This window comes from Lathamus discolor, chromosome 11 (genome assembly GCF_037157495.1).
Source record: "Lathamus discolor isolate bLatDis1 chromosome 11, bLatDis1.hap1, whole genome shotgun sequence".
Taxonomy (NCBI): Eukaryota; Metazoa; Chordata; class Aves; order Psittaciformes; family Psittacidae; genus Lathamus; species Lathamus discolor.
The window spans coordinates 4,512,245-4,534,688 of NC_088894.1; the positions used below are offsets into that span (position 1 = coordinate 4,512,245).

Here is a 22,444-nt window from a genome sequence, read left to right on the forward strand (position 1 = left end):
GCTTATAAATCTGCACCCTTTGGGCAACATCTGGCAGTAATGTATCCAAGTTGGATGAACCTGGCTGCCAGAAGGAAGGGACCACAGCAGCTGGATCCATACTGCGGACAAAGTAGCAGCAACAGGAAGATGAATGCACACAGGACTCAAGGTGGGACGGCACCAGTGCCCTGCAGAGTGGGACATTCACCTCCCTCGACCTGGTCATGGGTGCTGTGCTGGTGCACCCAGGACACATCTGGCCAGGTGTGCTGCAGGGCACATTGCTGACTCCTGTTCAATGTGCTATCAACCCAGACCCCCAGATCTCTTTCTGAGTGGCTGCTTCCCCCTCCTGTCCTCCAGTTTGTAAGTTCAGATGTTTTATAACAGGTTGTGGAAATAGAAGTTGAGGCACAGGAGGGAGAAATGCTCTGGTCTTACAGCATCCAGAGAGCTCACTGGGAAGCCAGTGATGCCTCCTCTCTTTTGCCTCAAGTAGCTGTTTTCCAGGAATTTATCATTCTGAATTCATGATTTTTTTTTTATGGCAAGCATAGCCAGGAACAGAAAAATGATGGGAAAAGGTGAATGCACAGTTGCTTTTCAAGTGCCCGAGTTTCACTCTGCTCCTGATTCCTGATTCTGCTCCCACTGCAGCAGAAAGGGCTTTATATGAGAAGACCTTTTTCTATCCTGTGCCACTGAAGATTTCTTTGAAAGCAGTGGCAGTAAAGGAAACCCCTGTTATTTACTTCCTGATTTTCAGGATGTAATTGCTTCATCAGTCTTTGACTTCACCTTTTTTAATGCATTAAACATTGCAGACCACAGAACTCAAGGTGATACAAACCTGACAGATACTCATGTCAGAAACAAAGAGCTTGTTCCTGCACTCCCCACGGTGACCAAGAACCCTCTGGGCCCTGGATCTGGCGCAGCCAGAGCTCGCTGCAGTTGAGCTGTTCAGAGTTGAGAGGCTCTTGCCTCTCTCTGGCTGGCCCAACACACATCAGGTGCTGTTCTTGGCAGCTTCTTGTGCATTCTTTGGTCCTTGTGCTTCCAGTCTTGGTTCCTTCCTCTCTCACCTGCTGTGGATAAGCCGAATATGTGTCAGAAAGGCACATTTGTGTGGCCATCAAACACTAATGGGTGCACAGGTATGCCGCCCCGGGTTTAGAGCACTTAGGAAGCACTCCTCTTGCCCTGCACTTTCTCCAGAGAGCTAGTTTGAGGGATCCTTTTGCTTCCCAGTGATCCGGGCCTTCCGTGTTAATGCTCTCCAGTCATTTTTCAGCGCTGCACGGGAGAGGCTTCGGGCCGCCCACACCTACCTCAGGCAAGGCCTGCGGCACTGAGGGGCCCTGGCTGCTGAGGAGAGCATGTCCTGCCCCAGCGCTGGCGGCCGGCTGCTCCCCGGGGGGGTCGGGTCGCCGTTAGTGACTTTCCAAGTCACTCAAGCAGCTTCTGCCTCCCGAGCTCGGCCCGTCTAACCCAGGGGACAAAACCAGCGGAGCCCCGCGTTCCGGCCGCACAGGGCGGGGGGGCGCTGGGCCCGACGTTCACCCCAGGACCCCAGCGGCAGTTCGAGGCCCCCCGCACGGAACGGGCAGGGGGCGGCCTGGGGTTATTGGGGGGGGGGGTTATCCTCGGCCCGGACGTTGCCATGGCGACAGCCCCCCCCTCCCCAATCCCTGCCCCGTCCCCCCGAAATCCTGCGGCGGGATTAGGCCCCGGCACTGCGGCGTGGCGGAATGCGCGGGTTGCCATGGCGACGCGCTCATTAAGTGCATGCGTTCCAACCGGCCCGGCTGCCGCCCCCTCCCCGCGCACCCGCGCGCGCTCCCGCACGGCCCCTCCCGCCGCCGGCTTCTTCCCCCCCACCCCCCCCCCCGCCCCGGCCCGGCCCCCCCCCCCCCAGTCCCCCGGCCCGCCCGCCCGGTGCGGCCCCGCTCGCAGCCCCCGCCAGCCCCGGGCCGGGCCGTGCGGTGCGGGCGCTGCCCGTAGCGCGGCTCTGCGCAGCGCACACCGGGCCGGGCGGCCCCGGCTGCGGCTGGGAGCAGCGGCCTGGCCGGGCCCCGCCGCGGAGGTAAGGAGCGCGGCGCCTTCCCCGCCCGGCCTCGCAGCCTTGGGTCTGCCCCACAGGCGGGGCCCGGGCTGGGTGAGCGGGTGCTGGGGCCCGGGGCGGCGGGGCCGGGCCCGCTCCGCGCCGCCCCCCGCAGCGGGGCGGCCCCGGGCCCGGCGGGGGAGGGACGCTCCACCATGGCCGCCTTTCACCGGCAGACACCCGGGGCGGGCGGGCGGCGCGGCCCGGGCCGAGCGGGGCGGAGCGGAGCGGAGCGGATCGGGGGGGGGGGGGGAAGGTGCCGGCCGGGCCGCGGCGGGGGCTGGGGTGAGGGCCCTGGAGGGGGGAGCCTGTGCTCTGCCGGCGGCCCCGCTGTAACCGGGCGTTCAGCAGTGTAACATTCGGGTGCAGCCGAGTGTATTTTGCCAAGCCAAGCCACTACGCCCAGGCGGGGGCTATCACCAGACACTAGAGACGGGCAGGTGCTTATCTCCCCTGGACAAGTTCTGTCCTGGCGAGCGGCGCTGGTCCCGGTTTGGGGGTGTGTGGGGTGAGGCGCAGCCCGGGCGTGACCCAGTGGGTGCCGTCGGACCCAGGGGATGGATCTGATCATCCCCTTGCTTTCCCAAGGCACCCTCTCTGGGACACTCAGAGCTTGGAAGTGCCCTCTAACAGTGGACGCTTGACCATGTTCCTTCTGATGTTTCTCAAACACGTGTTGACCTGCAGCCTGAAGATGACACCGCTGCAGTGCTTGAAGGGGTGCTGTAACATGGAGAGTGTTAATCCAGCCCAGCAGGGCACAACGAACAGCCCAGGCTATGGAGAGGATGCTCCACACAGCACCCCAGGGGCGGCCTCACCAGTGCTGGGCAGAGGGAAGGATCCCTCTATCCTCTGTAAGGCAGCCCAGGACACTATTCACCTCTTTTGCTGCAAGCACAGGTTGCTGGCTTATGTTCAATGTGGTGTCCACCAGGACCCCTCAGTCCTTTTCTGTCAAGCTTTAGCTTTCCAGATGGGTGGCCCCAGTGCAGATTTCAGGACTACTTAAAAATCTGAGAAGCCACAGAGCCAATAAACATATTAATATTGTTTGAAGTACAGTTATTTTAAGCCAGTTTTGTGACGAAAAGAAGCACATATGTTGACTAGGCTGTCCTTTATAAAAGTGCTGATGGGGCTGTACAGCGTGTCTATGCTGGGAGCTACTTTTCTCCATGCTCCTCTATGGCCTGTTGCACTGTGTATCCCTCCTCTTCCCAAACAGCGGGTCATTCCCTGGCTTTGCTGTGGTTGTGTGAGACTGCAGCAGAGTTGGAGGCTTGTGTGTAAAATGCTTGCTTTCCAAGCCCCTGGTCCAGGGTGCTGGTGTTGAGTGTTGGCCAACATCATAGACTTCTGTAGAGAGACGAGTTTAGGCATCACCCAGCTTGAGCACTGGATCTGGTTATTTATCTTCCTTTTCTAGGCATTTCCAGTCCCGAGTTCTGCTTAAATAAATAGATAAAAAAGCACCAACAGCTCACACAAAACAAGGAGTTGTCCCTGAAGCCTTTAACCCAAGTGATATCAAGGATAAATACCGGGTTTAAGTGCGTAAGAAAGCAGATAGGTTGCTGGTGGGAATTAGGAAGCACCAAGATAGGTTGGCTGCCAAATTCAGTTTTGATTTTAGTTGGGGTCTGGTGTCCAGCTGGGTCAGTTCCTTTGGTTCTCCTGACAACATCCTGGTGTAGGCACCATTGTTACGGGGTGATTCTCACTGTCTTACTGCGTGTGTTCCTCTGAGCTGCTGTCATCTTCTGCCTTTGAAATGGTGGTTTGTCTTATAATTGTATGAATGTAACTGTGTGGCTTTAACTGAAAGACAAAAGAAACCAAACAACTTGGATCAGGGGCTTTTAGTTACCACCTGTCCCACTCTTCATCTTTCCCTAATTCACCTTGTTGAGTTTCAGCAGTGCTAATAGAGCAGCCCTGATGTTGCATGCTTGGACATGGACAGAACAACTAAAAGGAGGAGCAGAGGAATGAGGTTTTCTTGTGGGAAAGAGAGAAAGGATTCTGGTGTGCAGTGGAGGAGCGACAGGGCCTGATGGGCCTTGGCTTAGGGGAGGGGATAAACTAGTAAAGAAGTGGAAGATCAGCAGTGCTGTGCTTCAGGGTATTGGCTGTAAATAGGTTATTAAATCTGTCGCTTCAGTCTCTGTATGGTGTTACTGGAATTGCTGCCTGCTGGGGCACAACAGAGGCCAGCTGCTGCCCCAGGGACAGGGAACTGAGCAAGGCAGATGGCAGGGTCACTATGGCAAGGTCCAGCTAGAGCTCAGGTCACCAGGCGAGGTCTGAGATCAAGCCAGGGTGCCAGCCAGCAGGTCAGGTCCAGGCAGCAGCTGGAGACCAGCACTGCTGCAGTACAGCGTGGACAGGTTATGGTGGGGCTGACGTGGTGGGTCATGGGTGGGGGGTCCAGAGGAGGTTGGTCAGGGCCAGTAAAGCCTGGTAGTACCCTCAGGACCATGTCTACTTCTTGAAATTCATGGCTAAATGGGTTGAACGTCACCAGTCCTGTGGGAAGCTCAGCTGCATCCAGTGGACTTCATGTTCCTTCCACCCCCTGGTTAATTCCTGCCACTTGTGAAATTCCTCTCCTACAGCCAGTTAGAAGATCAAGGGTGACTGCCCAGCGGGAGAACTGGAAGGGGAACTGGAGGAACCTGTGTCTGCTCCAGGGTAGGATTTGCTAACTCTCTGTCAGTGGGAGCCAGGAGCATCCATAGCTTGTGGTGGACCTGCTGTGCTCAGAGCATCCTATGGTGGTGCCAGGTAAGAAAAACCCCTTGGCATTTGCAGGCTCTGAGCTGGGATCTCAGGGGCTTTTTTTGTTGGATTCAATAGGCCTTTGATATATCCTACAGGGGTTTATGCTGGGAGATGATTGAAATGAGGGGGCCATCCTCCAGAGTCTCATTCTCACTCCTTTGTCAGGTTTGTACTTGTACCCAACTTGATTTCTGTCTTGCTGTCTTACAGTGTCTCACTCTGTGCCCTGGCAAGGTGATGGACAGCAGAGCAGAGATGGAAGTTGTGAGAAGCACCAAGGGGAATACTGCTGGGGAGGTCAGCGTCCATGTGGTCACCACCGAGAGCACTGTGCAGAGCACCCACCTGCCAACAACTGCCTTCATCATACCAGGTATGCAGACTTGTCCTAACTGGGGCCTCCCCAGCCTTCTCTGCGCACACTCATACCTCACACTCCTTGTATATGTGTCCTCCTCCCAAACCTTGGGAGGTAAAGCCTTGTTGCTGTTGCCATTTTAGAGGTTCTCGGTGCCTATCCCATGTCACTTGGCTGATCAAAACCTCTTGAGTTTTAAACCAAACCCCTGCTGTCTGGGGCCCTGTGCCAGTGCAGTACAGTGTGCTGTGTGCCCGCTCTGCAGGGCATGTGGGTTCCTAGGTTGCTGCATTATCACAGGATTGTAGAATATCTCAAGTTGGAAGGGGCCCATAAGGATCACTGAGTCCAACTCCCTGCTCCCTGCAGGATTACCTAAAACTGAACCATAGGACTGAGAGCATCATCCAGACACTCCTTGAGCTGTGACAGGCTTGGTGCCATGACCACTGCCCTGGGACTGACCACCTTCACAGTGAAGAATCTTTTCCTTATGTCCTACCTGAGCTTCCTCTGATGCAGCTTCATTCCCTTTCTTCATGTCTTATTGCTGGTCACCAGAGAGAGATCGCCCCTCCCTGTGCTGCCCACTATGAGGAAGGTGTAGACTGTGATGAGGCCACCCCTCAGCCTTCTGTCTCCCAGCCAAGTGACTTCAGCCACACTTCCTAAGTCTTGCCCTGGAGACCTAGACCTTGGTCACCTCCTCTGGACACACTCCAATAGTTTGATGTCCTTCTTCTACTGAGGACCCAAACCTGTGCATGGGACTTGAGCTGGGGCCACACCAATGCTGTGCAGAGTGGGACAGTTGCCTCCCCAGACCTGCTTGTGGTGCTGTGCTGGTGCACCCAGAGTGTGGCTCTCTGGACTGCCAGGGCACACTGCTGACTCCTGTTCAACTTGCCATCACCCCAGATCTCTTTCCATGGGCCTGCTCTCCTCTCTTCCCCCAGTTTGTACATATAACCAGGATTGCCTCGTCCTGGGTGCAGAATCTGACACTTGCTGTGTTCTGTGTATGCCTCTGGTTGTTTGTTTCCTTTCTTCTCTTCTCAAGCAAATGCCACTGCCATCAGCCTTCCCACGAGCACCTTAGAAATCCAGCGATTCCCACGGGAACCACAGAGAAGCACAGGGGCCGAGAGGCCAGAGAGGGGAGCAGGGAACGAGCCTATCACAGCTACTGTCATTCCCCAGATCAGTGGGGTGCAGACCTGCAGCACAGTCCGTGTGCTGGAGTGGAAAGATGGGGTGGCTACTTTGCCTGGGAGTAACCTGCGGGTAAGTGTAGCCGTGGGCCACTGTGTTTATCCCCCCTCACCACTACCCTCAGCTGCTTACTTTTGTAAGTGGCAGTCCCCAGCTTATGCAGGCAGGGACCACCAGCCAGCTGGAGGAACCCATGGCTGTTGCAGCTCTTTGAGGTTCTTGTGCCCCATCACTATGCCTCTGCCATCTTTTGACCTTAGCAGAGAAAGCAAATACATGGTGCCTGGGGTGCTGCAGCAGGTCTGCCCTTCACAGGGAGTCAGAGGTCTGCTGCTTGCTGTGCAGGGCATCTTTCCTTTCCAAGCTGTGCCGTGGAGTTGGCTCTCACCAAGCTCCTGCTCACTCTGGGAACAGTGGCCTTATGCTCACCAGACATCCTTCAGCCGTCCCCCTGCCCCTCATGCTGCCTGCTGCTGCTGGTCTCACCTAAGGCAGGCAGTGTGCTTGCCCTGGCAGGCTCAGAGGCCAGCACAGACTGCAGGGAGTGGCAGTAGGATAGGAGACTTTAGTTCTGTGCTTGCCTCTACTATAGAATCATAGAATGGTTTGGGTTGGAAGGGACCTTAAAGATCATCTAAGAGCTGTCCTGCTGTTGGAGGCACTACTGACTCAACCATGTCCCTCTTATTCTCAGAGCGCACATGCACCCACTAGCTATCAAATTGCATTTACATCCTCCTTGTTAACTGTTCTTCCTTGTTTTTTGGTTCAATGATATAGTTCCGAATTAATGAGTACGGGACGCTGAAGGTGGTGAGTGCTGATAAGATGCCTCCAGTGGAAGCTGTAAAGGAGGGTCACACAGAGAAAGATGGGGACTCAGAGGTGGCACCCACCAGCAGAGACAATCCTACCGTGGCTCAGGGTAAGAGTGGCACTTCTGGGGTGGGTACCGTCATTCAGCAGGCGCTGGCTGGTGTACGCCCTGAGTGAGGCACATGTCTCCTGCTTCCTGCTCTTCCCTTTGCTGCACCTTATGCTTCACTGCTTTTCATCTCTCTGACTCAGATGCGCCAGAGCAGACCAAGCTTCCAACAGCAGAAACCATGTGCCACTGTGATACCTGTGGCCGCAGACACATGTCGGATGGAGCCCGGGAAGGCAGAGGCTTCTGCAGCGAGCACTGTCACCAGCAGTTTAAAGAGAGGTAAAGGAAGGAGAGTCTACTACATGTTGAGCCATATCCATCCATCTGTCTGCTCTCCCTCCCCTGGTCTACATGCTCCAGCAAGGGATGAAGAGGGGAACCCGCTTGTTCCGCTCTTCCCTGTAGGCAGAGTGCCCTGGCTGCAATATAGGGGGGTGAAGACTTGTCCCAGGGACAACAGGAAGCACAGAAGCCAGATTTTCTCCTGCTCAGTTTGTGGCCTCATAAACATGTATGTGGTTGAGCAGGAGGTTGCTGCAGTGGGTGCTTGCAGGCAGAGTAGCAGTGGGAAGTATGGGTCACAAAGGCATTACCAGCCCACTGCTTACTAATGCGTGACTCCTGGGACTTGTTTTACAGCATCTCTCTGTGGCTTTGATGAAGCTTAGACCCCTGCTACAAAATTAGATCACTTCTGATCCATCCCTGGGTTCAGGTTGCTGACACCCATGTGTGTGAGGATGATTCTGTTCTGTACCCTGGTTCTAACCTCATCCCAACTTGTGTGCTGAAAGGAGTGCATACATTAGTCGGGAGGGATGGGAGCATGTGTGAGTAAGAAGTGGGGTGACAGGGATTCTCCAGCAGCCAGTCCCTTACTGACAACCCAGCCATAGCCACCGTGCCATAGTGGTTTACTCTCCCTTACTCCGTGCAGGTCTGTCATTGTGGAAAACTCTGCCAGCAGCACCAATGCCACTGAAATCCTCAAGCCAGTGAAGAAACGAAAGAGGAAGGATTACCAGAGCCCTTCGGAGGAAGAATATGAATCAGAGCAAATGGTAGGAAGAGGGCAGGGTGTGTGTGTGTGCACACATGCTGATGTCAGGGGTGGGTCATGGGCCACCCTTCTGTGTACTGCACGTGTACACAGTTCTCATCAATGTCTTTCAGTGCTATGTTAGCTATATGTGGAGGTAACCTGTTGGCTGTTAATGACAAAAAGTCTTGAACGTGTGGATCATCAGAGCTTCTAGACACTTGGTGGGCTATTAGGCATGCTGAGCACTTGGGGTTGGGTAGTGCTAGACATGTCCTGGTTGGGCTGTAGGTGTAGAGCGCTCTCTTGAGTCTGGGTCACCAAAGTAAGTGTTGAAGTAAGAGTGTGTGTCTGTGTGATGTGTATCCTGGGGAAGGGACAGTGCCTTTGACAAGGCAGGGAAGCTCTGCAGATACACTCCAGGTGTGGTTGCTACCAGTCAGCATGAAAATCGGCTCCCATCATCAGATCCTCTTGGCTGCCCATTTCTGGGCCAAGCATCAGTAAAATCATGGATGTTGCAAATGCACAGTGTGGCCTTTGGCACTGGTCTAAGGGCACAACACACAGCACAAACCTGTGTGCAGACCTCCAGTGTGATTGGTTTCTGTTTTGTCTGCTCTCATGTCTAGGAAGAAAAGCAGGAAGAGAGGAAAAACTCTACTGAGGACTCTGTCATCAGCAACCCAGAGGCTGACACGTGGAACGGGAGCCAGCACGGTATGCAGGGCTGTGCGGGCGGTGGGGTCAGTGCTCTCACCACAGCTGGGGGGTCCTGCTGTGGATCTGTGGGTCTGGGACAGCATTTTGGTGCTCCAGCAGTGTCAAACACCCAGTGCAACATGTTCCTGAAGGCTTGTAAGCTCCTCTGCTTGCTTGATCCTGCTCTTTCTGTCTCTTTCCGTTTCTCTCCTTTCCTGTCTTTCTCTCCATGGGAAGGGTGCACCCTTACAGATACAGCTGTGTCTTTTCTTCAGGCATTGGGCCGTACTGTACAGTGCTCTCTGGTCCCTCCCCTTGGGAGCTGAATTTATTACATGCTCATGGGTACTGTGTTTGTTCCGAGAGGCACTATCCTGAGCAATAACGTGACTGAGCCACATCTGGCTTTGACTCCCTCTTTGGATGGTCTTGTGGGGAACTTCCCTCAGGTGATCAGGAGCTCACAAGTTTGAGAGCTGCTCCTGTAGGTGTGGTGCTGCTGAAGGCTTGTCTCATCTCATGGGGATCTATTCCTGGGCCGTATCAGAGGAGATCTCAAATGCAGAGCTGTTGACACAGAGGGGAAGGAGACAAGCTGAGAATGCAGCGTCTGTTTGGTTGGTTTTATCCCTGAGGTGTAATGGGATGAGGGGAGGGAGGAAAAATTGGGAAAATATTAAAAATAAACATTTATGGGAAATCTTTTGTCTGTGAATAGTGAAAGTTCGTATTCAAAGTAATTTTAAAATGAAACTGCTCTGGCTTCATACTCCTCTCCATAGCCAAATGTAGGGACAGTAGCAGGGGCCAGATGTTGTTAACCCCTCATGTTACACTGGGTTAGCCTCTATTAAAAAGAGATTTCAGACTCACTTGCCTTACAGGTCCTTACAGGTCCTGTTTTACAGACCTTACAGGTCCTTTTCTCTGCAGTCTGAGCCCTGAGCATGAGCGTTCTCTGCTGCATACAAGTAAGCAATGCTGAGCCTGGTTATTTCAGTGTTCTCTCTTCTGTTAGAAGTACATCAGCAAACAAAATGCACACCTGGATGCTTCAGTGTAGCAGAATCTGTGTGTGCTCTGTCTCCAGGTGTATTTGTCATTCTCCAGAAGCACAGAGCTCATACTTACAGATTCCTCAAGCATGCCTGCCACTTCAGAGTCCTACAGAATAATGAAGATGTACAAGGGGCAATGGGTTCAAGGTTAAACAGGAAATTCAGGTCAGCTATAAGGAAGAAGCTCTTCACTGTGAGGGTGGTGAGGCCCTGACACAGGCTGTCCAAAGAAGTGGTAAATGCTCCATTCCTGGCAGTGTTCAAGGCCAGGTTGGACAGAGCTTTGGGTGACATGGTCTAGTGTGAGGTGTCCCTGCCCATAGCAGGGGGTTGGAACTGAATGATCATAAGGTCCTTTTCAGCCCAAACCATTATATGATTCTATGTTTGTCACTCTTAAGTATTAGCAAAGCATCTGGGTTAATAACCTTGCTCAGTGAAGCTCCTCTTTAATTTCTCCCAGAAGTTCCTTTTTTTTCCACCTCTACTTCCCCTAAGCCTAAGGGAGGAAGGAGTTGGGTTTTCCACTGTGTTTCTGGCCTGCCTTACCCAAGGTTGTCCGTCATGGGTGACCGGTAGCTGTGAATTACTCAGTGCTGGGATAGGCACAGCACTCCTGGAGTCCCTTCAGGTGCTACAAAGCAGGGAAAGAAAGTGGCTGGAGACTTGGATTGTCTCATGTGCCTTGGCAAGGCCTTTGTAGCTTACCCAAAGGGATCGATGGAATGCAGGGTCACCTCCTGCCTATAGAGATGATGCTGTCTTTTCATGAATACCAGATAGGTAAATGCATCTCTAGGGCACCAGTGTGGCCTTGGTGTGCCAAGGGGGGTCAGGTGTTTGTCTCAAAGCAGAGGATAGCAGAGCTGGTGCCTCTGGAGTGGTGGCGGAAGGTGAGCCCGCTGCTGGTTTGACTGGGCAGATGCCCCTTGCAGCTGGGAGTGATTCCCAGACCTCTGCATGGATCCTGCTGACTATCCCAAATCCATCACTGCCATGGTCAGATGGACTGGCTGGAGGAGGACTGTTTGCAGAGATTTCAAAGCATCAGAATGGCTTGTCCCTCAGGCTCCTTAGGTGCCTTACTAGAGTGAAAGAGGACATTTGGGTCATGGGGACCTGTGTAAGAGGGGGCCTCTTGGGTCTGTCCCTCCATGGTTTGCTGGAGAAAGGGGCTCTGTAGGATGGTGCTGAGCTTCACAGGGATGCAGGACTGTGCATGAGAGCAGGATGTGGCCCCAGCAGGACCTGCCCTGCACACTGCTCCAAGGCAGGCAGGGCCAGGGGCTGGAGCAGACCCTCAGCAGCGCCTCTTGTGTGTGCGTTTGTGCTGCGCTCAGGTGCCAGTGAGGAGAAGAAAGAAGGCTGGTCTTGGGCGTCCTACTTGGAGGAGCAGAAAGCTGTCGCTGCCCCTTTAAATCTCTTCCAGGATGTGAGTTGGGATTTTCCTGTCTTTTTCCTTCTCTCATCTTCTCTTCTCTTTCCCTGTTTTTTTTTCCCACCCCTCTTCCTTCTCCTCTCTCCCTTGCTTCCCTGTTTTGCGGGACTCTGAGCAATAAGCAAGCTCCCATCTTCACCTGTAGGTGACCAATCAGCCTCCAGTTTTGATTGCCCTGGGTCCCACTCCCCAGCAGGTGCCGTCTCCCATCCCAAGCACCCCGCATTTGTCTAGGACACCCCTGTGGCTCTGGCAGGGTGGTGGAGCCTTTCCAGCCCTCCCTCAAAGCCACGTGTCAGCTCTCCTGAGGCCACATTGCTGCGCTGCACCCCTGCTCCCAGGCCTCTGATAGCCAGGGTAGAAGAGGAGCCAGGCCCATGTCCCTGTCTCCCTGGGGACACCCTGCCCTGCCAGTAGCAAGAGACACAAACCCACAAGGAGGTGGAAGAATGTGGTTTTCTACAGGAAAAGAGTTAAAATTTGGATGGCAACATAACCTGTGGCCCACAATTTCTTGGTCCCAGCAGCTCCCATTGCCTGATGGGTGCTCCTTGGGATGGTTCTACCTGTGTCATTTCTTACATTGTAGTTTAATTGTTTTGTTTCCAGTACCAAATAGCTTCCCAGCACAAGAATGGCTTTAAAGTGGGGATGAAGCTGGAAGGGATCGACCCGCAGCACCCATCTATGTACTTCATCCTGACAGTGGCCGAGGTAAGTCACTTATGGGTCCTTTAATCAAAATCCCTGCATGAGCATCTGCCCCAGGTGCAGAAAAGGTAATCCTTGCACTTGCTGGACACAGCATGGTGCCCCACCATGGCATTTACACACCAGCCTGAACTTCCCTTCTCAGGGCTTGCTTATGGTGGCCTTACACTTGCCTTGTTCCATGCTGGACACCTTTTGGGGCTGGCATGTGCCTCCTAATTTGGGCACTGGCTTATGATTGACTCTTTGCTTCTCTAAATGATACGCTGAGATAATATACAGGAGAAAAGGTGTGTGCAATGCTCAGCCAGGGACAGCAGGTTTCCATGGTCCTTTCCCTTTCCTGCCCTCCCTGTTGGTAGGTGTGCGGTTTCCGAATGCGCCTCCACTTCGATGGCTACTCGGAGTGCCATGATTTCTGGCTGAATGCTGACTCCCCTGATATCCACCCCGCTGGCTGGTTTGAGGAGACTGGGCACAAACTCCAGCCCCCAAAAGGTAAGGAGTTAGCACGTCTCAGTTGGTGGGTGCTGTTGAAGAAGGTGGGTGAGTAGTGGGCCCCTAAATGTAGAGCTGGAGATGGGGCCTGTGAGGGGATGCTGTGGTACTGGGGTGAGTTCCACAGGACCACCTTTCAGGCACCCATCATGCTAAAGATCTGCTCGCTCCCATTCTGGGGCAAAGCTGGAGCCAGCAGCTGTGCCCCAGGGCAGATGGGATTCTGATGCTCTCCAGGGAGGAGCAGAGCTCTGGATTTCCACTGTACATTTCCTAGCACCCCTCCTGAATCAAACATTGGGCCACAGGTTTTGGGTTTTCCAGGGCTGCACAGCAGGACACAGTTGGCAGGGTGAGGGCAGGCTGGTTGTGGATGACCAGGCTCAGCCTCATGACCACTTGGGTGCTCTCTGTGAACTTGCTGCTCTCATTTCTCTTCTTGAGGGGTTGTAGGTTATAAGGAAGAAGAATTCAGCTGGACAAACTACCTGAAGATAACAAAGGCTCAGGCAGCTCCTAAGCACCTCTTCATGGTCAGAAATGCTGTGAGTAGCAGCTTTTCTTTCCTGCCAGGTTCAGGTGTGACTTCTTCCCCTCCAGCTGAGCAGAATCCGTCTGCCAGTGCTGGGCTTTTCTCTGTCCACCCCACACTTTTCAAACCCACAGTGCAGGGGACCACAGAGTGTGCTGCTGGCATTGCTCAACGTGATGTGGCACGTTTGGCTGCTGACGGTCTGTAGCGTAGGTAGTAGTTCGGTGTGTCCAAAAAAATTGGCATTGTTTCATCCAGGACAGGTAAATTTGTTGCAAAAGTAGTGGTGAGCAGGAGTAACCACTACTCTCAACAATTATTTTGCCCCAGACCCCTCAGTTAATGTTTTGTAAGTAGAGTTCTTTTATCTCTGTTTTGTGTCTTCGTTGTTTCTGTCTCTGCCTTTATTTTTCATATGGCAGCTTGGGCAAGGAAAGTGGAAATATAGCACAGCGCAAAATGCTAATGGTTTCTTTGTTAGCTGCAGAGGAAACTCAGCCTTACTGATAAATCAACTTCTCCAAGTTACTTATTGCGTCTAAACCTCCTGTTCATTGCTGCAACAATCCCACTAGTGTGTGTGAGGCAGCGTTTTGCACAGATTTTGGATTCAAGAAGTAAAGGCAAGGTAGGGTGAAGGTCCCATCCCAGCTCCTCCTGTTAAGCCTAGGACATTGCGTGCTGCTAACATGGGAGGTTCATGAATACAACAAGTCGTTTGTGAGCTGTTATAAGTTGGAGACTTTTTTCTCTGGGAGGTTACTGCTTATTAAAGATTTCTTTTCCTCTTTCTTTGTCTGACCAAGCTGAGTTACTCACCCTCTGCCTCTTCTCTTGCTTGCACAGCAGAGCACTGCCCTTCTGGGATCCTAAGTGGTCCTGCTTGGAGGCCAGGGAGAGTTTGGGCAGATGCCTCCTTGCAGTGGGCAAGGGAAGTGGTGAGGAGGGTGCTGGGACCATGGCTCTGAAAGAAACCTCTATCCCCCCAGCACGAGGCTTCCCCAGGCTTCGAGGTGGGCATGAAGCTGGAAGCTGTTGACCGCATGAACCCTTCCCTCATCTGTGTTGCCACAGTGACTGACGTGGTGGACAATCGCTTTTTGGTGCACTTTGACAACTGGGATGATACTTACGACTACTGGTAAGTGCACAGAGGCTCCTGTGCCAGTGCTGGGAGATGCTGCCACTGCTTCAGCAAGAGTGACGGGGTGCTTGGGAAAGAGTGGGACAATCCCAACATGCTGCTGCGTAGGTCACTAGTGAAGCAGAGGGTTACCCTTCTGGGGGACAGACCTTCCTGGGACATTGCCATAGCCCTTTAGTTAATGTGGGGCAAAGTCAGACATGATAGCATGCTGTGGGCTCACCCTGGAATCCTCTTGGGAGGCAGAGAGCAATACAGAGACTGAAGGGTTTATCTTAAAGGAGCTCCTGCATCTGTAGGCAGGGGGTTGTTGCCAGGGTGGGGAAGTGTCCCAGTTGAGGCTACTTAAGGCCAATTAAAATGGCCAGTTAGCACAATCGGGGTTCTGAGAGCAGCTCCTTTCCTTTGGCTGGAGTCCTCTGACCTCTTCTTGCCCTGGCGCTGCAGCAGTTTCTGTCCCCAGCTGCTCTTCACTCCGTGGTGCTGGGCAGCTGCCTGCACTGTCCTAGGACAGACCTGCAAAGCAGCAGTACCTGGGTGTGCTCTGACCTACGGGAGCCATGACCCCAAGACAAGAGCCCCCCCAGATTCCTCAGCTCTCACCACTCCAAGCTCTAAAAGGCATGGCCTGTCTCCCCACTTGCAGCAAGCGGTTGCTGTTCCCTGAGTAGCTCTGCCGCAGGGCTTGAAACGAGGGCATGTTCATGTCCTGCCCCTCTGAACTGACGTTCTGTTGCTCTAGTCGTTGCCTTGCAGGGCCCATGGTTCCCTGAGTCACTGTGGGACAAGGATGCTGTAGAAGACCTTGACTTACGCAGGGGGTTTTGCTGGTGGTACAGACCTAGGGATGCACCAGGTGGCCTGCCCTGGACCCCTGCAGCCCATGCTGTCTGTGCTGAGCCAGGTACCTCAGCCCTGTGTGAGAGTTTGGGTTTGTGTTCTAGGTGTGACCCCAGCAGTCCATACATCCACCCAGTTGGATGGTGTCAGGAGCACGGCAAACCCCTCACACCTCCTCAAGGTAAGTGGCCTGGGAGCACAGCCCTCAGTGGGGCATCCCCCTGGGGCAGGCTTCCAGGGTGGCACAGGGAACCCTGGGGACTTTGCCTGTCTGCAGGCCCAGGCAGTTTCATTCAGCAAGGCCACAGCCATGCTCCTGCCAAGGCTCCTGCGCACATGTTTGTGTGGTTGTCTTGGACTGAGTGGAGACACAAGGAGGACCCAAGCTGTCTGCAGGCCCAGGTGTTTATGCTTCCATGTACCCTGGATTTCATTGTCCATGAGAAAACATTTCTTGATGTCTCTCAGGTTCCCATGTGTTTGGCTCAGACTTGGTTGGTCAAAAGCAGTAGGATGTTCTGGGGTACTCGCTGTCTTCCTGCAGCATTCACCTTCTGCATATTCCCTGCTTTTAGATTATCCTGACCCTGACAACTTCACCTGGGAAAAGTACCTAAAGGAAACTGGAGCATCTGCTGTCCCAGCTTGGGCCTTTAAAGTGGTGAGTGCCACATCATCTACTGCACTGTGCCTAGTCAGAGATTTGGGTTTTCTTCTCTGTCAGATCTTTACCTTTATGAAAGTCAAGTAATTTACAGGATGCTTCTACCACAGGCCTGAGGTTCAGATTTACACTCAAGTTCAGAAGTCAGGGCTATCCTGTGCAAACAGTTCTTGGGAAAATGGGGAGTATGACCATGCCCTCAGCTAGACATGAGCTGGGTAGTGAGTAATCATTTAGGCTTGCTTGATAGTTGTCTCTAACTGCAGCAACAGCAGCTGTGTCCAGATAAGTGGGGCTGCAAGACAGAGCCCCAAAATGTGTCTTGGAGACCTTCCTCCCTTGGGTATAGCTTTTGCATCTTGTTAAAACACAGCTCATATCCAGGAGGCCTGTAGCCACTCTCACCTGTTGCCACTGTGAGCTGGGCTGGCTCTTACTGAGATAGGCCAGGGCTGGGAGCTGGGCTTGAGGAGTGCTCACTGCTAGGAAGGCTGCCGAGGGGCACAGGAGCTGGAAGCATGGCCCTGCTCCCCACTGACCTGGGTTCTTCCTGGCCCTAGCGTCCACCCCATGGCTTCCTGGTCAACATGAAGCTGGAGGCAGTGGACAGGAGGACTCCGTCCTTCATCCGAGTGGCCAGTGTGGAGGATGTGGAAGATCACAGGATAAAGGTGGGTGTTGGAGTATCAGTGCTGAGCCTGTGTCCAAGTACTGTGCTGGCTTGATCCTACCCTTCCCACCTCACTGCCAGTTCCAGTAGCGGAGCGTGTGGAGGTCTGTGGAAGTACAATGTGTGGAAGTTGGCAGGTCCCAGTGCCTGGCTCCAAGAATGGAGGAGAGCCTTGTGCTGCAGTTCAGCTCTACCCTGCTGCTTGCTGTTAGCTTGGAAGGCTCCAGAGCTCCTCAGGTAGGTGCCCTGAGGTTTGAAGGGTGACCCCTCTGCTTGTCTCTCCACAGATCCATTTTGATGGCTGGAGTCATGTCTATGATTTCTGGATTGACGCAGATCATCCGGACATCCACCCCATAGGCTGGTGCTCAAAAACTGGACACCCATTGCAGCCTCCTCTCAGTAAGTCCTGTACCTGGGTCAGTCCCTCACTGCCAGGGCCCAAGTGTGCCAGATACCCGCTCTCACCACCACCTGCCCATGCACAGAAATGGCCCAAGGATGGGCAAGAAGGAAGGGCTTTTCTGTGGAATTGTCAGTTGGAAAACTCTTCCCTGTCTGGGGCAGGAAGGGAGCCCATAGCCCTGGCTCTGCCTGGGGCTGCAGCCCATGACAGTCTCTTTTCTGTTTCTGCCCCTGGTTTAGGGCCAAAGGAACCAGCCTCCTCTGCCCATGGGGGCTGCCCAACGCTGGGCTGCAAGAGCATCCCTCACACCAAGAGCTCCAAGTACAGCTTTCACCACAGGTGAGCTCCCCAGTATGGCTCAGAGGGGCATAGCTTCCCTTAAGGCCTTTCCTCTGCTTTTCCATACCCACCACCCACACCAGCAGCCAGCCCTTCATTGCACCCACCCCATACCTGGCTCTGCTCCATGCTTAGGATCAGCCCTTGCTCTCCACAAGCCAGGCCTCAAAGCAGCCTGGAGCCTGTGGCTGGTATAACTCCTGTGAGCTCCTGCTTCACGCCTGCCCTGTGTACCCAGAGCCCCTGGGGGTGCCTTATGTGCCCATCTGCCTGTGGGGACTATGTCGGTAACAGTGCCCTTAAGATGCTGTTCACTGATACCAGCTTCAAGGAGATGTGCCTCCCACCCTCATGAATGTCTTTCACTGTGAGTTTGTGAGCTTGGGAGGTCCCAAGAAGGAGCAGTGCATCTCCCCCATCTCAGTCAGTCACTTGTGAGGCCTTTTGCAGGGAAACCAGGCACAGTGTCGTGCCAACCCCAGCACATCAGGTTGCTGTCAAGAGGAGCAAGTATGGTGGAGCATCTTTGAAGATGGGGAAGGCAGATCTGCCTCCCAGGGGCTTCCCTACTGGCCACACTCGTGGCACTTTCTTCCTCCTCACTCTCATGTGGATGCCTGTGAGGGCAATGAAGGGAGGATCAGCACTGGTGACTTGCACAGGGTCGCTGTGATAGCAGTGGAGAAGGTGGGATGGGTGTTTGTACCTGGGGGTAATGGGTGTGCCCATGCACCCAGCACCCTTACACTGGGACTTTGTTCACCACATCTTTACTCTGCCTTCTATGACCAGGGCTCCAGCTTCCCATGCTTAGCAGCAGAGGGGTGTCCCCACCATGCTGCTCTGAGCCTGGTCCAATGCTTGCCTCCCCTCTGTCCTCTAGGAAGTGCCCCACGCCGGGATGTGATGGGTCAGGACACGTGACTGGGAGATTCACAGCCCATTACTGCCTCTCAGGGTGCCCGCTGGCAGAAAAGAACCAGGGCAGGCTGAAGGCAGACTTGTCCGACAGCGAGGCCTCGGCTCGCAAGAGGAACCTCATTGGCTTCTCTCAGCGAAAGAAGTCTCGGCACCATGGGAGGTAGGGGCAGTCCTGGTGAGCCCCATCAGCAGCACAGGGCCTCTGTGCTGCCACTGCCATCACTGGGAGGGATGGCCAAGCTGTTGAGGCTCCTTAACCACGGGGAGCATGGTTGTTGGCAGCTGGCGTTTGTCTTCCCAGCTCTGTTGGGCACCTTTCTTGGTTTTTCTTCCCATGTTTTGTCTTTAGCTGTCAACCCTTTGGGTCAGGGTCCAAGAGGTAATTCTTGCTCCCACTGCCAAGGCATTGCTCTGTGCAGTGTGGAGGAGAGCCCTCGGGCCAGTCCAAACCTAGTTGGAAATCAGTCTTCCTGTCTCTTTAGAGGGCGACCTCCAAAGTACCGGAAGATCCAGCAGGAAGACTTCCAGAGTAAGTGCCTCCTCTCCACAGTGCCATTGCAGAGACAGGGCTCAAAGAGCTGGGGTGGTGGCTGTTGGAGGCAGGTCTCCCTTGGCTCACTCAGTCAGACCTCACACAGGTCAGCACCAGTGAGGAGCTTGTGGTCAACTACTGAAGTTGACCATCTGACAGAGAACTTCCCTGCCTGTTACCAGAGCTCTGCTTGGTCCTTCTGCAAGGCTTGTAGGATAGGATGGGATGGGATGTTCTTGTCCTGTGTTGGGTCACATCTTGCACTTCTGTTGGCAGCTATTTCTTCAGACAATATGCACCAGTCACTCTTCATGTCTGCGCTGTCTGCACACCCCGACCGCTCCCTCTCGCTCTGCTGGGAGCAGCACTGCAAACTCCTGCCTGGGGTGGCCGGCATCACAGCAGCCACAGTGGCCAAGTGGACCATCGATGAGGTAAGATGGTTTTAAAGACTGAGTGCTGACTCCTAACCCACTGGCATGGCTGGGAGCACTCTGCCTGGCTGTGCAGCACTATGATACATCCACCAGGCATAGACAGGCTTCAGCAGCTACTTCTCTGGGCTGTCGAGCAAATGCTGTAGCATTTACTGCTTTGGGGCTGGAGGAGGCCACCTCTTGTGCCCTGGTGCAAGGGTGATCTCTAGGGATGGGACCGTGCTGCAACTGCAGCCTTTGGCCTAACAGCCACATGTTACCTTACAGGGCACCAAATGCCTTTGTGGAAGTGAGGGTGTGGGGTCATGGGGGGTCTCCAGCCAGAAACATTGCTTCTGTCTTGACATTTTTCTCTGTTTTTTCCAAGGTCTTTAGCTTTGTTCAGACTCTGACTGGTTGTGAGGACCAAGCCAAGCTCTTCAAGGATGAGGTGAGAAGTGCTGGAGGGTGAGTGCAGGTGGGCAAGGATAGCTGTTTGCAAAGAGGGCAGGGAGGAATTGGCCAGTGACCCTCCTGCCCTGTTCTCCTGGCATGGGTGAGGGAGGAGGCTCAGGTGGGTGAGCAGGAAGAGAATGAGGATTCCTTCATGATCACCTCCTGAGGAAAGCTGCTTGTTCCTCACCCATTCATCCTTCCCCATCTGCATCCTCTCAATGCATCTGCACAGCAGTTAGGTGCATTGCTGTCTGTCAGCCAGTTTCATTGTTATTAGACCCCTCTGTGGACAGACAGACAGAGGAGCTGCTTTCCAATATGTGCAGCGCACCCAGGGCAGGCTGATCCTGGGCGCACTGGGTACAGCAAGTATCGCAGCCTGGTTGTAAATGCCTCCTGTGCTCAGGCCTGCAAAGCTGAGCTGAGGGCAGCCTGCACACTTGCCAGGACCTGGAGCAGGGGATGGATGGATGGATGAATGGATGGATGGATGGATGAATGGATGAATGGATGTTTGCCCAGACCAGCTTGCCTGCTGGCTGTGTGCTGTGCAGAGAGCAGAAGACCGAGCTGCCTGCAGTGTGAGCTCCTGGGAGGAGCCCCTGGAAGGGTTTTTTCTCCCCTGTGCCCTGTTTCTGAACACACAAGCTGTGATTTTGTCTGGGGCAGCAGCATGGGAGTGCTGTGGGTAGCCCCTGCCCTACTCCCTGGGATCATCTGTGGTACCTGGCTGAGGGTGAGTGTGACTGTGCATGTCCCCAGGTTGTGCCCATGCTGTCCCTAGGAGGTCACAGTCTGGGTTTTCGGTGAGTGCCTTTGTCCCTACTCTCCTCCCCAGATGATCGATGGCGAGGCCTTCCTCCTGCTGACGCAGGCTGACATCGTCAAGATTATGAGTGTCAAGCTGGGCCCCGCACTCAAGATCTACAATGCCATCCTCATGTTCAAGAATGCTGATGACACCTTAAAGTGACTTTTCTTCACCCAGCTGGGACCCTCTCTTAGCACCGGTGCTGCCAAACTGGTCAGGACAGAGATTCCCCCTGACCAACCACGTCTTGTCATGTCCTGCTCATGTCCTCTTGGATGCCGCATCTCTGCTCTCCCACCAGTCCATCTCCCATCCTCTCCTCTCCACTCCACACTGCCCTTCTCCTCCAGCGCCAGGCAAAGGCTGCCCCCAAGCCTCCGGGGGGGCTGCAGGGCAGAGGGTTGATGTGGGACTGGCCTCTCTTAGTGTGACAGCAGCACCCGGTGTCCCGCTGTGACCGCACTGATTCGGGGCAGTGGTGAGGCACAGGGGAGCAGTGTGGAGGGTTAGCGGCTGGGGGCTGACACCACCAGTCAAATCACCCAGGTAAGGGAAGGACTGTCTGCCTCCATACATCCTTGCACCCATTTAAAGGCCGGTCTTGGCTTTGCTCAGCAGCTGAGAGAGGTTTTCATTTTTTACCCCAGTGTGTTCGTCCGGGGGGCTCGTGCTGACATCGTTTCCAAGGGACACTCTCGAGGAGCTTCTGCTCCCTTTGCCTTTGTCTCTGAATTCTTTCGACTTTCCCATTCTAAGGACAGATGGTGACTTTGCTTTGCTCCTTCACTGCACTGGGAACCAGTGGCCCAACTCTTGCCCCTTCCAAAGAGCACCATGTCCTGGCTGTTGCTCTGCCTACAACCAGTGTCTCTGCTTTATTCCTCCTTATGGTAATGCAGCACTCCAGGGCCCCGCAGGGCCTGGGTTGGTGAGTGCAGAGCAAGCTTTATTTCCTCTTGGGCTTCAGGCTGTCTTGGCCAGCACACCTGGAGATGGGAGAAAGGATGCTTGGTGAACTTGTTCCCCTTGCAGCAGTTAGAAAATGCTCTGCAAGGGAGATTTGGACCCTCTTTGTTGCATGTATTGGGAACAAGGCCCTTTCTAGAGCAGAGACAGCTGCCAAGGATAAGAAGCATCCATTCCTCCATAGGCACATCTGTTTCTGAAGGTGTTCCTGAGTTGGCTGACTCAATCCTGCCAAGCCACATTCTCCCCCTCTTTTGCCCTCACAAGGCCCCCAGGTTTTGCTGTTTGAAGAGCAGGATCCTCTGCTGGCCCTGGATCTCTCAGCTGCAGAGCTAGAAGAGATTCAGCAGTTAACTGGGTTTCTTTCTGCCCCTTCAGTAACATAATACCTTTTCAACAAGGGTGCAGGCGCTTTGGGAGTGCTGTCCCTTGTAATGGAGTCTAGGGCTCCAAAGCCAGGAAAGCCTCCATGTCTGGGGGTCCTGGTGGACCTACAGTGATGTGATCCGAGTCCTACATCCACTTTCTTTCCCATTCCCAAGAACGACGTATCAGTAGCAAAACATTCTTTCCCCCTTTCCCAGTGCCCAAGGACAGGGATGAAGAGATCTTAGCAAGTGCACCAGCAATGTGTTTTGGAGCAGCACTGCCTTGGGAGCCACTGTCACACCTGGGCCAATCTGTTAAGGCTTCCCATGGAAATGTAGCACTTTGACTCTTTGTTACTGAATATTTGGGGTCGCATTTGACCTCTCTTGAGACGTCTGCTGCTTGCTCTTCACACAGGACTTGCAACTACTCCATGTATTTGTTTTGTCAATGCTTGGGTTTGATTTAGGCAGCTCTCCCTCTCCTTTCCTTTTGTATGTTCTTCCATCTCTTCAAGCACTGCATTGTGGCCAGCTGTGGAGAGAAGGGGAGTGGGAATAACAG

The 22,444-nt window shown here is 54.0% G+C and overlaps 1 protein-coding gene across 4 annotated transcripts; it reads left to right on the forward strand.

Annotated features, from left to right (window-relative positions):
• The first annotated feature begins 1,977 nt into the window (after nt 1-1,977).
• Nucleotides 1,978-22,272, forward strand: L3MBTL1 (L3MBTL histone methyl-lysine binding protein 1). 4 transcript variants are annotated; one of them, XM_065691949.1, is made up of 23 exons: nt 2,372-2,943; nt 4,705-4,873; nt 5,081-5,243; nt 6,289-6,512; nt 7,221-7,365; nt 7,509-7,647; nt 8,306-8,429; nt 9,040-9,127; nt 11,508-11,599; nt 12,215-12,319; nt 12,679-12,814; nt 13,259-13,359; nt 14,336-14,487; nt 15,435-15,511; nt 15,906-15,991; nt 16,555-16,665; nt 16,952-17,066; nt 17,310-17,409; nt 18,293-18,490; nt 18,813-18,859; nt 19,139-19,296; nt 19,667-19,729; nt 20,573-22,272. In XM_065691949.1, exons 3-23 carry the CDS (start codon nt 5,108-5,110, stop codon nt 20,705-20,707), a joined length of 2,532 nt encoding a protein of 843 aa, XP_065548021.1. In that variant the 5' UTR covers nt 2,372-2,943; nt 4,705-4,873; nt 5,081-5,107; the 3' UTR covers nt 20,708-22,272. The 4 variants fall into 4 exon arrangements, with proteins under 4 accessions (XP_065548019.1, XP_065548023.1, XP_065548021.1 ...); XM_065691947.1 differs by lacking the exon at nt 2,372-2,943 and adding an exon at nt 1,978-2,068 and having other exon boundaries at nt 4,705-5,243; XM_065691951.1 differs by lacking the exons at nt 2,372-2,943; nt 4,705-4,873 and adding an exon at nt 2,001-2,068.
• Nucleotides 22,273-22,444: the final 172 nt, after the last annotated feature.